At 45.0% G+C, this 12,500-nt stretch overlaps 1 protein-coding gene across 1 annotated transcript in view; it reads left to right on the top strand.

The window, feature by feature from the left end:
* Positions 1–12,500, top strand: part of prkd2 (protein kinase D2) — a 56,870-nt gene that overhangs the window by 29,447 nt on the left and 14,923 nt on the right. The window contains exons 3-12 of the mRNA XM_048264368.1: positions 4,020–4,151; positions 5,481–5,671; positions 5,780–5,960; positions 6,132–6,200; positions 6,964–7,126; positions 7,293–7,404; positions 8,141–8,218; positions 9,943–10,240; positions 10,822–10,874; positions 10,974–11,046. Of these exons, the coding sequence (XP_048120325.1) occupies positions 4,020–4,151; positions 5,481–5,671; positions 5,780–5,960; positions 6,132–6,200; positions 6,964–7,126; positions 7,293–7,404; positions 8,141–8,218; positions 9,943–10,240; positions 10,822–10,874; positions 10,974–11,046 (1,350 nt within the window). The remainder of the gene's footprint in view (positions 1–4,019; positions 4,152–5,480; positions 5,672–5,779; positions 5,961–6,131; positions 6,201–6,963; positions 7,127–7,292; positions 7,405–8,140; positions 8,219–9,942; positions 10,241–10,821; positions 10,875–10,973; positions 11,047–12,500) is intronic.

Raw genomic sequence — 12,500 nt, forward strand, 5'->3', positions numbered from 1 at the left:
ACACACACACACACACACACACACACACACACACACACACACATCCAGGAGGGTGATCTGGCAGAGGTGATGCTCTCAGGTCAGTCCACAAACACACACACACACACACATACACACACACACACGCACATGCACACACACACACACACACACACATACACATCAAAGCATTGCATGCACGTCACACACACACACACACACACACACACACACACACACACACACACACCTCCCTCTGCAAAAACAATGGGAAAAGCAGAAAAGCATACCTGCCAACATTTGGCTTTTCAAAAGCGGAGATGTTTTTTTGGGGTGTTCATACGGATCTGTGTTTTGCATATTTATCGTTTCATGCGTGTTTCAACACTGCATTTGGTCGTTGTTTTTACCTTTTACCATTACCTTAGGCATGCCAGTTAATGTATCCACCAGCTGCCTGCCTGCAGCCTCACTTCAAAACTCAAAGCTGCTTGCTGTCAGATTTGGTTCGAAAGGGCACAAGTTTAGTGTATCAACAACTTTCGATAACAGTTTATGTGATGTGTTAATCAATTAAATTCCAACAATTTCACAACAGCTAGTTCTGGAGTAGGCCATTCAACTAGCCCGCTTGCTTACGAGAGACTCGGGCTCTTTGCAGTCGGCACCCGCTTCCTTATTTGGGTTTTGGGTTGCCAGGTTTTAGCCTATGATAAAGCGGTTGAAATTGTGATTGTGAAAAGTGATGCGTGTATGTGTAGGGTGTATTTCATCGCCAATCTGGCAACCTGAATGGATCAATGATTTTAAAATGAAGTTTGATGGCCATGCAAAATTACGGGGAGTTTTCGGGAGAAATAACAAAACGGGAGGGTGCTGGGAGATGACCTTGAAATACGGGAGAAACCCGGGAAAAAAGGGAGTGTTGACAGGTATGTAAAAGAGAACACCTCAAGCAGTTCTTAAGACTGAACCGATAGAAGATGTCCATCCTGTGCAGTGCAAAGTGAATGCATATTTACACATTTAGCTTGGGAATTGTCCCAACTGCTAGTGTTGTACACAGTCAAATGATTTCTGACCTTGTGTGTGTGTGTGTGTGTGTGTGTGTATGTGTGTGTTAGTGGTGTGTGCTGCTATTGTGTGTGTATGTGTGTGTGTGTGTGTGTGTGTGTGTGTGTGTGTGTGTCAGTGGGGTGTTTTAATGATGTTTTCTAAACAAAGTTCGGGAGGAGCCCTTGGGGATGATTGATAGCAATTAACTCACCTGTCTTCCGCCGCCAGGGTATTTAAGCCCGCCTCCCTTATCCATCGTCTGCGCCCGGCGCTCGCGAAAATTATCCCTCCTCCTCCCTTACTCCTCCATTTCACTGATGGCCCAGTTCACATCCTCCTTACACGGGGGTGCAAGGTGTATCGCTCTATCGCGATCTCCGCTTCAGGCATTCCATGACCACGGCCAGCTACCATGCCAACCACGCGCTTAGCTTATACACTCAGTACAGCTACCATGCCAACCAGCGGCAAGCTTATACGCCTGCATAGCAAACATGCCAACCACGCGGCAGCATATACTTTCGGTATAGCTACCATGCCAACCCGCGGCGGCAGCTTATACACTCAGTACAGCTACCATGCCAACCACGCGGCGGCAGCTTATACACTCCAGTACAGCTACCATGCCAACCCGCGGCAAAACATACACTTTCGGTATAGCAAACATGCCAACCAGCGGCTTAGCTTATACACTCGGTATGGCTACCATGCCAATGCTGGCGGCAAGCTTATACACTCATTACAGCTACCATGCCAACCGCGGCTTTAGCTTATACACTCAGTACAGCTACCATGCCAACCCGGCAGCTTATACACTCGGTACAGCTACCATGCCAACCCGCGCAAGCTTATACTTTCGGTATAGCAATCATGCCGGACAAGGTGAACTAGTGAATGTAACCTTGATGCTCTAAGGATCTCTACAGGAAACTCCCTGTGCAGGAAGTGCACCAGCTACAAAACACACAAAAACAAAGACAGATTGATGTGTGTGCTGCTATTGTGTGTGTGTGTGTGTGTGTGTGTGTGTGTGTGTGTTTGCATGTATTTGTTTGTTACTGCTGTGTGTTGTTGTCTTTGTATGTATGTATGTATGTATGTGCGTGTGTGTGTGTGTAAGGGTATATGTGTACCTGCATGCTCAAACAGGCGGAACTTGTCTTTTAGAGAGAAACGAGGAAACTTTCTCTTTCTCTTTCTCTCTCTCTCTCTCTCTCTCTCTCTCTCGGTAAACAGATGCAGTTTGAGGACTGCCTGCATTGCTGTGGCATGGTCTTGTTTATAGAGGAGAGGTGATAGAGGGGATATCGAGGCCACATTAGTTCTGCCACATGGCTTTTGAATAAGATCTTAGTGTGTGAGAAAGATTGGATTAGGTTCGTAAATTGTGTTATGTACTGTGGGCATGCGTGTGTTTGTCTGTATGTGTGTGTATGTGCATGTGTGTTTGTCTCTGTATGTGTGTATACATGTATGTGTGTTAGTGGTGTGTGCTGTGTGTGTATGTGTGTGTGTGTGTGTGTGTGTGTGTGTGTGTATGTGTGTGTGTGTGTGTGTGTGTGTGTGCATGCATGTGTGCTTGTCTTTGTGTGTGTGTGTCCATGGTATGGGTGCAAAGGGTGGGTGCTCATCTATGTTATGTGCAGGTTTGCAGGTTTGCTTGTGTGTATGTGTGTGTGTGTGTGTGTGTGTGTGTGTGTGTGTGTGTGTGTGCGTGTGTGTGTGTGTGTGTGTGTGTGTGCATCTGTGTGAAAGAGAGAGAGAGAGAGAGAGGGAGGAGGGGGTTGTGTGAAGGGGTGGGGGTTGGTTATAGCATCCGTATGCCTGAGCACACATGTACCAACAGTGTGAGGGAAGGTAAGCAAATTAGTCAGAGCACTGAAGCACTGAGGGGTGTGAAGGTGCTTGATCTATGTTCATACACACACTCACAGACACGCACATACACATGCACATGCACACAGACACACACAGGCACACACACACAGGCAGTGAAACAGCAGTACAGAGAAACATCACATCAAATTAAATTGAGCTATTAAGCCTCTTGTGGACTGACATTTATAAAAGAACAAAGTTTAGACTTTTAAGAAAGACACACAATGGGTGAAAGTTTTTTTTAAAAAACAATATAGCTTTATGGCTATAATATTGTAACAATTTGATAGCGACACATACAGTTGTCCAATCAAAAGGTTTATTAACTGAGAACGAGAGCAGAGACACAGACACAGAACACAATACACACGGAGCAGGTCAAGTACACACACACACACTACACATACAGGGAGGACTTGAGCCCCACACAAAGGATCACACACGAGGGAGAACTAAAAGGGAAACATGTTACAATAAAGACGCTTACTTTACACTTATGACTTAGGAGAAATAAAGACATAAACCCCAAATGTTCACTCCCGCATCCCAGCATGCCCTGCGTGGGAGAACGCTATGCAATGTCTTGTGCGCCGACGTTACAATATAATTAGGCCCAAATACAATGAATATGGTGACTTATTAGGAATATCAGATGCCACAAGATTGGTCACGTTATATGCTTGTCTTGCATCAACAAAGGGCCATGTTGTTGAATGTGGAGCGAAATAAATCCTCTTTGGGGTAATTGAACTCTCCCTGGTATTTACCCTGTTGATAAACTCCACTTGTATGTGATCAAATGCCTTGGAAGGCCACAGTGTGTGTGTGTGTGTGTGTGTGTGTCTGTGTCTGTGTGTGATGATATACGTTCAACACAAGGTAAATATATGGATGGAACATTGTGGTTTTTCGTCTTTGTAGCTAAGCTGTCTGTCTCTGGTTTACATCATTAAAATGTGTGCTGAGACCCAGAGCATAACACTGATACAGCCCCAGACGACCAAAATAGGTGGAGTATATGGTGTCCTCGTTGATTAAATAAACTATTTGTGTATGTTTGTGTGTGTGTGTGTGTGTGTGCGCGCGTGTGTATGTTTCAACTTTAGCGGCGGCCACCTTTGAGGACTTCCAGATCCGTCCCCATGCGCTGAACGTGCACTCCTACCGGGCGCCGGCCTTCTGTGACCACTGCGGCGAGATGCTGTTTGGCCTGGTGCGGCAGGGCCTCAAGTGTGACGGTGAGTCTCCGCCGGCAAGTCTGACCGCGGCCAGGGACGGACCGAGGGCTGGGTTGGATCAGGACCCTGAGTTCAGAATCAACTGAGAGCTGAGCTGATAGAGCTGTCTGTCTGTTTACCTGTCTCTCTGCCTGCTTATCTGCCTGTCTGTCTGTCTGTCTGTCTGTCTGTCAGTTTACCTGTCTGTCTGCCTGCTTCTCTGCCTGTCTGTCTGTCTGTCTGTCTGTCTATCTCTAGCTGCATTTCCAAAATAAAATATTTGTCAAAATTCCACAAAGCGCAATGTACAATTATGAATGTTTGGTGTTTCTTTTAAGTAATATGCAACTAAAATGAGTTTTATCTTCTCACAACAGTCATTTTAGATAAATGTGACAAAGGACCTCTCAAAATCTGACACCTTTTTTACAGTTGATCTTTAGTTTCATCCACCAAAACCCATGGTAGCTAAATTGCTAGTCAGAATGTAAATTAAGGCAGCTACAACGTGGGATAATTCTAGGTTTGTATAGTCCAAATTTAACATTATAAATCTTGCCTTTTGCTATTGCTCAGAGTAGACTTGCACCGATGTCTCACGTCGAACCGACAGCTTTTTGAATGCATTTAGAATCATGCGAAAAATTGTTTTCATTTCACTTTCGCAAAATAGTGCTAATTTGATACGTCTGAAAAACCACCTCATGCGAGACAGGCTGACCAACAGATGGACAAGGTCAAGCAGACAGACAGACAGTCAAATAGACAGAGAGACAGACAGATAGACAGTAGAGTTCTCTGGATAACCACAGTCGTTAAAAGCATCACCACAATGAGTAAAATAGCACTTTTCACTTAAGCGCTCCCCACTCCAGGGGATTCCCTAGTTAGAGACCAGGTGTGCTGTGGTGAACTCCAACGTAGCTTATGTAACGCTCCGACACAGATAAACCGGTGACAGAGTCTTCTCTTCCTTATGCTTATCTCTCGTCCTCCATCCTATCAGAGTTATCAGATCTCCCTCTGTGTGTTGAAATGACATGTGATGTGAGTCATAATGTGCCTTGTTGGTATGGCTAGACACTTCGGATATCAAAAGTGCCAAAGGTATAATGCTAATGTAAGGTAAAGTAGTAGTCCAGTGCAAAGGTAGTTTGAAAACAATGTTTATATAGTTTAACCTCTCTCAATTAAGTGCCGCTAAGTAAGTGGAAATGTTTGGTAAAAAATAATTTCTCTTACACTGTGGCTGTTGGAAGATGGAAAAGCAATAGAAGTTACAAAAGTTCTGTCTATCTGTCTCTCTCTCTCTCTTTGTCTTTCCTCCCTTATCTCTATCGCCCCCTGCAGGCTGTGGGCTGAACTACCATAAGCGCTGTGCCTTCAGCATCCCCAACAACTGCAGTGGGGCGAGGAAGCGGCGCCTGTCGACCACGTCACTGACTAGCAGCCAATCCATGCGTCTGACCACCAGTGAGTCCCTGAGCACCGTCAGCACCACCTCGGAGGAAACCAATCTCGTACGCTCACACACACAGATGGTAGGTGGAGCACAATAACACGCACACACACACACACACACACACCTACATCCTACTTTCTACTTCCGACCCCAACCCCCTCTGACCCCATCTCATGTATGTGTCCAGCCTCGGACCCCAAGCGAGGCGCGGCGCTTCACCTGCCGGCCAGTGCACCTGGATAAGATGCTGATGAGTAAGGTGAAGGTTCCGCACACCTTCGCTGTACACTCCTACACGCGGCCCACCGTCTGCCAGTACTGCAAGCGCCTGCTGCGCGGACTCTTCAGACAGGGCCTCCAGTGCAAAGGCAAGTGTGTATGGCTGTGTGTGTGTGTGCGTCTCTGTGTTTGTGTGTGTGTCTTTAGTTATGTTATGTAGTTAGTTATGTCTGTGTGAATAATTCCAAATTACATTTCAAGATGTCACCCAATGCTAAGAACTGCTATCTCCTTTAAGTGCCCATCTCTCTTTTCCATAGACTGTAAATTCAACTGCCACAAGCGCTGTGCCTATAAGGTGCCCAACGACTGTCTAGGAGAGACCATAGGTATGATAATGTCCTGGCCACTTCATATGGGCTCAGTCCGCAAGAAAACACCATTTCCTCTTCATACTTATTGGGTGTATACTGCAAATATATATGCTGTTAAAGAATGTGTTTGTGTTGTATGTATGCTGCTGCTGAGACCTTGAATTTCCCCTGGGGATCAATAAAGTATCTATCTATCTATCTATCTATCTAAATTAACTGGAGGGACAATTAGGATGTATTTTGATATATATATTATTTGCAAGTGTCATACATTACTGTACAGTATACTGTGGGTTTTATCATGCCCATATACATTACTCTACAGTATAAGTTTAGCATGCCCATACATTACTCCACAGTATAGGTTTAACACGCCCATATTTGGCAATGCATGCAGTGGTGAAGATTCCCAAATCTACAGTATGTTTTATTGTGTGATCGTTAGTCACAAGAGGAATGAATCAGTCTGTCTGTCTGTCTATCATTCTTACTTGGAACTCCTTTATTTCCTTCCTATTCTTCATGTTCTCTCTCTCTCTCTCTCCCTCTCTCTCTTTCGGTGATGGGTCTCTGTTCTTCCAATTTCCTGGTGCTCATTTCTCTCTATCCATTCAATCTGTCACCCTGTCTTGCTCTGTTCATTTTTCATCTCCCTCTCTCTCTGTCTCTCTCTCTCTCTGTCTCTACCTCTCCATCTCTCCCTCTCTGCTATCATCATTTCTACCCCTCCATATTTCTCTGTCGCCTCCCTCTCTCACTCTCTCCCTCTCCATCTCAGACATCCTGAGTCCCAGTGCGGATACTGAGGTGCCCATGGACTACAGCAGTGAGTACGCCGACTCTGATAAGTCTTCTCTGATGGACGACTCGGACGAGGCCTGCAGCATCCCCGGGTCATTCTCCCCAGACAGCGGACAGGACGGAAGCAGTGGGGACCAGAGGTCAGGACAGGGCAGCACAGCACACACACACACACACACACACACAAACACACACACACACACTCAGACAAACGGACTGACACATACTCTCTCACACACACACACACACACACACACAAACCAACCAACACACTCACAGCCCCCTTTTTTGTGTGTCTGTGTGTAGTGTGAACATCCCTCTGATGAGAGTAGTCCAGTCCATGAGGCAGACCACACGTCGTTCCAGCACCTCCATCAAAGAAGGCTGGATGGTCCACTACAGCAACAAGGACACACTGGTACCACCATGCCTCATCTGGGCCAGTCTTCTTCTCTCTCTCCATTTCTCCTTCTCTCTCTTTACCTCTTTATCTTGGCACTCTTCCTCCATTTTCCTCCTCTCTCTATCTCTTCCTCTCTCTCTTTCTCTTTCTCTGGATATCCACTACAGGTCTTCTGGTTGGAGTTGTTGATACATAACGCCATTCTTGGTGGACATTACAATAATCAGTCAGTAGCCTTCACTGATCTCTCCTGTTTCTTTGCTGCCTAACACCCTTATTTCTTCCTTTTCTTTCTCTTCTCCTCTCCTCCTCCTCTCCTTGTCTTTTCTCCTGCTCTCCTTCTCCTCTCCTCCTCCTCTCCTGCTCTCCTCTCCTCCTCCTCTCCTTGTCTTCTCTCCTGCTCTCCTTCTCCTCTCCTCCTCCTCTCCTCATCTCCTCTCCTGCTCTCCTCCTCTCCTGCTCTCCTCTTCTCCTTCCTCTCCTCATCTCCTCTCCTGCTCTCCTCCTCCTCCTCTCCTTGTATTCTCTCCTCCTTCCCTCTCCTCCCCCTCCTCTTCTCTCCCGCATAATCACTTCTTATGGCCTCTCTCTGCCTCCTCTGTTCTTCTATCCTGTCTTCTATACTTCTACCCTTCTTCTTTTCCTCCCTTCTTTTCTTTTTTTCTAGCCTGCTCTTCTCTCCGTCCTTCTCTGGGGTCACGGCTCTACTCCTTGTTGACCCCGAGCTGACCCCTGACCTCTCGCCCCACAGAGGAAGCGGCACTATTGGCGCCTGGACTGCAAGTGCATCATCCTCTTCCAGAATGACACCACCAACAAATACTACAAGGTACGTGCAGCATCCCTGGGTCTGCTCTCTGTGTGTGTTAATCCTTCCTGTTGTTCACGCTCTCCCTCTCTCTCTCCCTACTATGAAGCCTAAGGCCTAAGAGGCTGTACAATTACATTTGTTTTTAAAATGACTAGGTAGTGATCTGATCACAAGTGCTCCATTCTAAATGTAAGTGTAAACAATCCCCAAGACGCACTGTGATCTAATTCGATCACTTAAACCACTTGTCGTGCTGGTCTGAGATCCTGGACAATGGATTCTAATTCTAATGAATGTGCCGCCAGCAAGAGCAGAATCTGAGCTCAAGTGGTTAGCTCAATCGCATCACCCAAGATGCTTTCTAAAAACACAGCTCAACAGGCCCTATGAGTCAGCGATGGCTCTCTTCTCCTCTCTTCTCGTTTATTTTGATGACTCCAAATGTGTTTCAGGCAGCATAGCTGACTTCAGAGCATCAATAGTACAGTGTGTCTTTGTACAGTTAACAGTCAACAAGTACTGTCACACACACACAGATGAGACACACAACTTTCTTCGATTCACACCCTGTGTGTGGTCACATTTCACACACACACACACAAACACACACACACACCCGCACACACTCACACACACATACCCGCACCCACACACACACACAGACAGACACAAACACACACGTGCGCACACACACACACACACACACACACAGAGAGCCAGACATGAGAGGCCATGGTTCCACGTGCTCCGCTGCACCTGACCACTGTGCCCGTGTGATTGAGCCGCCGGGCAGATTGTCCATGTCTGTGTACTGTATGTGTGACCAGACTGCATCTCAGTTCTCCCGCCCTCAAAGCCCCCTATCCATTACGGCCAATAATGGAGCTCCTTTCTGCGCCACAGGGCCAGCCTGAGGAGTGGGGAGCTGGCCGGGCCTCAGGGGAAATGCCCCAGCCCGTTCTTCCCTAGCTAGCGCTCCTCACAGTGAGGAGGTGGTTTTGGGGCTCCACTCAGTTGTAAACTAATACATTATTACCTGGAGTGGCGGCACTTTACATATGATGACTCTCCAGAAACAAATGCCTAGCAGGTTGAAATTGGCATCTGCAGTCTTGGCACTTTGTTTGTAATTATTTGTTCATGTCCTGCTCAGCGTTGCAACTCTAAAGTAATTTAAAGCAAGGCGTTGGTAATGAGAATTGGAGTTTTTCCATTGAGTAGGCAGGGTTTATTAAGCGGTGGTGTATTCTGCTTAATTGGTTGTTTAAATAGTTGTGAGGTAAACAAAAATGTTTTTCTTTGTCCTGGCGTGTGATCCTCTCCTCTCCTCTTTTCTCTCCTCATCTTTCTTTTTTCCTCTCTTCTCATTTCCCCCTTCTTTTCATTTCTCTCACACTCGCTCACCTCTTCTCTTCTCTCCATCTCTCCATTTTCTTTCTTCTCCTCCTCTCTTACTCTCCTCTCTCTCCTCTCCCATTCATCCTCTCCTCCTCCTTCTCTCTCCACCTCTCCTCTTCCTCTTCTCCATTCTTCTCCTCTGTCTCTTCTCCCTTCCTCTCCTCATCCTCCTCTCTTCTACACCTCTGCTCCTCTCTCTCTTCTCCCCTTCATCCTCTCTTCCTCTCCTCTTTCTTTCCTCTCATCTTCCTTCTCTCCCCCCCTCTCCTCTTCCTCTCTTCTACACCTCCCCTCCTCCATTCCTCTCCTCCTCCTCTTCCTCCATCCCTCCTCCCCGTCCGCAGGAGATTCCTCTTTCTGAGATCCTGGAGCTGAGTCCGGCTGTGGACTTCAGCCTATTGCCCGCGGGTGCCAGCCCCCACTGCTTCGAGATCATCACGGGCACTATGCGCTACTTCGTGGGCGAGGACCCTAACCCGCCCCTGCCCCCCAACATGGCCTCTCCCCCTTCCCCCAGCAGTGTTGCACCCAATAGCGGTGTGGGGCGGGAGGTCGCCAAGGCCTGGGAGAGCGTCATTCGCCAAGCCCTCATGCCCATCATCTTCCAGGATGCGCCCCCCACTGAGGGCAACACCCCCCACCGTGAGTGCAGGAAGTCACTGGGTCGTTCCATAATTATGGTTAGGGAAGAGATGACCGTGAGTACAGGGAGTCACCAGGTCATCCATAATTATGGTTAGGGAAGATATGACTGTCGTCCAATAATTGTGGTTAGGGAAGAGATTACCGTGATAACAGGAGGTCACGGGTTGTCCCAGAGTTCTGGTTAGGGAAGAGATTGCAATGTACCTGCTCTTTGTTATCCACCTGAACCCTGTTGAAGTAGTGACAACATTGCAGCAGCATTTTAAAAACCAAAGCTTTAGTAGAGTCCATATTTACTGTACATGTCGGACACTGGGCACTTCCGTATAGTCACTGGCATAATTGTCTTTCTCGGATTTTCCCTGTCCCTAGATGACAATACATCAATATACATTTAATGGCTACATAATCCAGGATAGAAGACTCAATATTTTTTACCGAGAAAGCAAAGCAATATGCCAATCAATCTGAAAGCACAGGATCAGTGGCCACATATTTCAACACAAGTACTCGATAGAGGGATTTAGTGGCCTCTGGCCTGGAGTTTTTCTATAACGCTATTGATTTGTGTTTGTCAGGACAAGCCTCTGTGAGCATCTCTGTCTCCAACAGTCAGATCCAGGAGAATGTGGTAAGTAGACGAGGATTCCACCTGAGGAGATGGGGATTGAGGGGGGCGGTGTGTGTACATGTGAAGGTCATCACGTTTGATTTATCATGTCTCCTCTAGGACATTGGCATGGTGTACCAGATTTTTGCAGATGAGGTGTTAGGCTCTGGACAGTTTGGGGTGGTATATGGCGGTAAGTTTGTGTGTGTGTGTGTGTGTTTGTGTTTTATGTGTGTGTGTCTATTATGCTAACCCTTCTCTGGCAATTAATGAACTAAGTGGTGATAGTTATTTGATGAGATTGTCACACTTTGAAAATTATAGAATTCATGTACATTCATATTTTTTCTTCAATCATCATCCGTGCAAATTGGCAGTCCCATTTAAAGCAGAATGTTTAATTTGTTAAACACTTTGAAATACCATTGTGCAAGAAATGTCTATGAATTGTATGAATCTCAGTATATAAGGGTGATTCTTCAATTGGGGGCAATTTTGCCATCTCAAATTTTAAATTATAAAATCAGGAACATTTTGGTTTAAATTATGCCAAGACAATGCTTACATACTTTAATATGAAGGTATAATGCTGGCCACAACCGGGTTTAAATATATTTAAAATAATTTATATTTATTTGCCAACTGGCATTACAAAATGTCATTCCCATCACAACATCAAAAACTTGAAAATAAAATAAAATGATCTAACAAGGAGATAATTTAAACTCATTTATGTTGTAAACATTGTTAACCATCAACAATAAGTATAAATTCAAAATGTTCACATTCAGCAAATTACATATATTTTGATATTCTCAGCATCAAAATGTGATTTTCCGTGTTCAACAAAGTACACTTTTGTTTAATTTCTGGAAAAGTAGTTTTAGATATTTTTTATTTGAATATGTGGATAAGTATTTCATTAAGCTTTTCATGTAGTAGCTCAATATTGAAGATAAAGCTATTTTTAAAGTATTTTTACTGTAAATTAAGGAACGTGGCGGTAATGACATGCTGTTCTGGTAATGACATCGTGTTTTGGAAATGACAAGCAATGCAAAAATGGGAATGTTTGAATACACAAAAATAGGAACAAAACTAAACCAGAAACCTCTATTTTTTTTCTAGAGAAAAAACATGAAACAATGTAATAAAACAGCAGAAAATATCAAAATACAGACCATAACTATATTGAGATTATTACCGGTAGGAAAAAGATGGTATGGTTTAACAATGCATATTTCAGACCTAAAATGAAACCTCCTTGAAATGTGATTATTTATGTTTTTTTTCTTTTTGTTGTTTAATCTGCATCCCTAGGAAGATACAAATAAAAGTTTCATGGCAACTGGTCATCGACAATTCTTACGTATACTTCCAATGTTAAATGCGTGCTAGAGTGGACATCTGTAAAAGTTAAGGTGAAGTCAGTATAAGGTTAAATATTTGCATAAAATATTTGTAGGCCTACAGTAGCATTTATTATTGTTCCTTGACTGACAGAAAAAAGAGGTCTCCTATACTTTCCCCCTGTATTCTCTAGACCTTTCTGCTAATGTCTTGGGAGTCATGCTGGTTGAAAAAAAATAGGGTAAATTTGTTTTAGGAAGTAAGGTATCTCATTTGAGTTTCATTGCAACATCACAC

Source organism: Alosa alosa, chromosome 15 (assembly GCF_017589495.1).
Source record: "Alosa alosa isolate M-15738 ecotype Scorff River chromosome 15, AALO_Geno_1.1, whole genome shotgun sequence".
Taxonomy (NCBI): Eukaryota; Metazoa; Chordata; class Actinopteri; order Clupeiformes; family Clupeidae; genus Alosa; species Alosa alosa.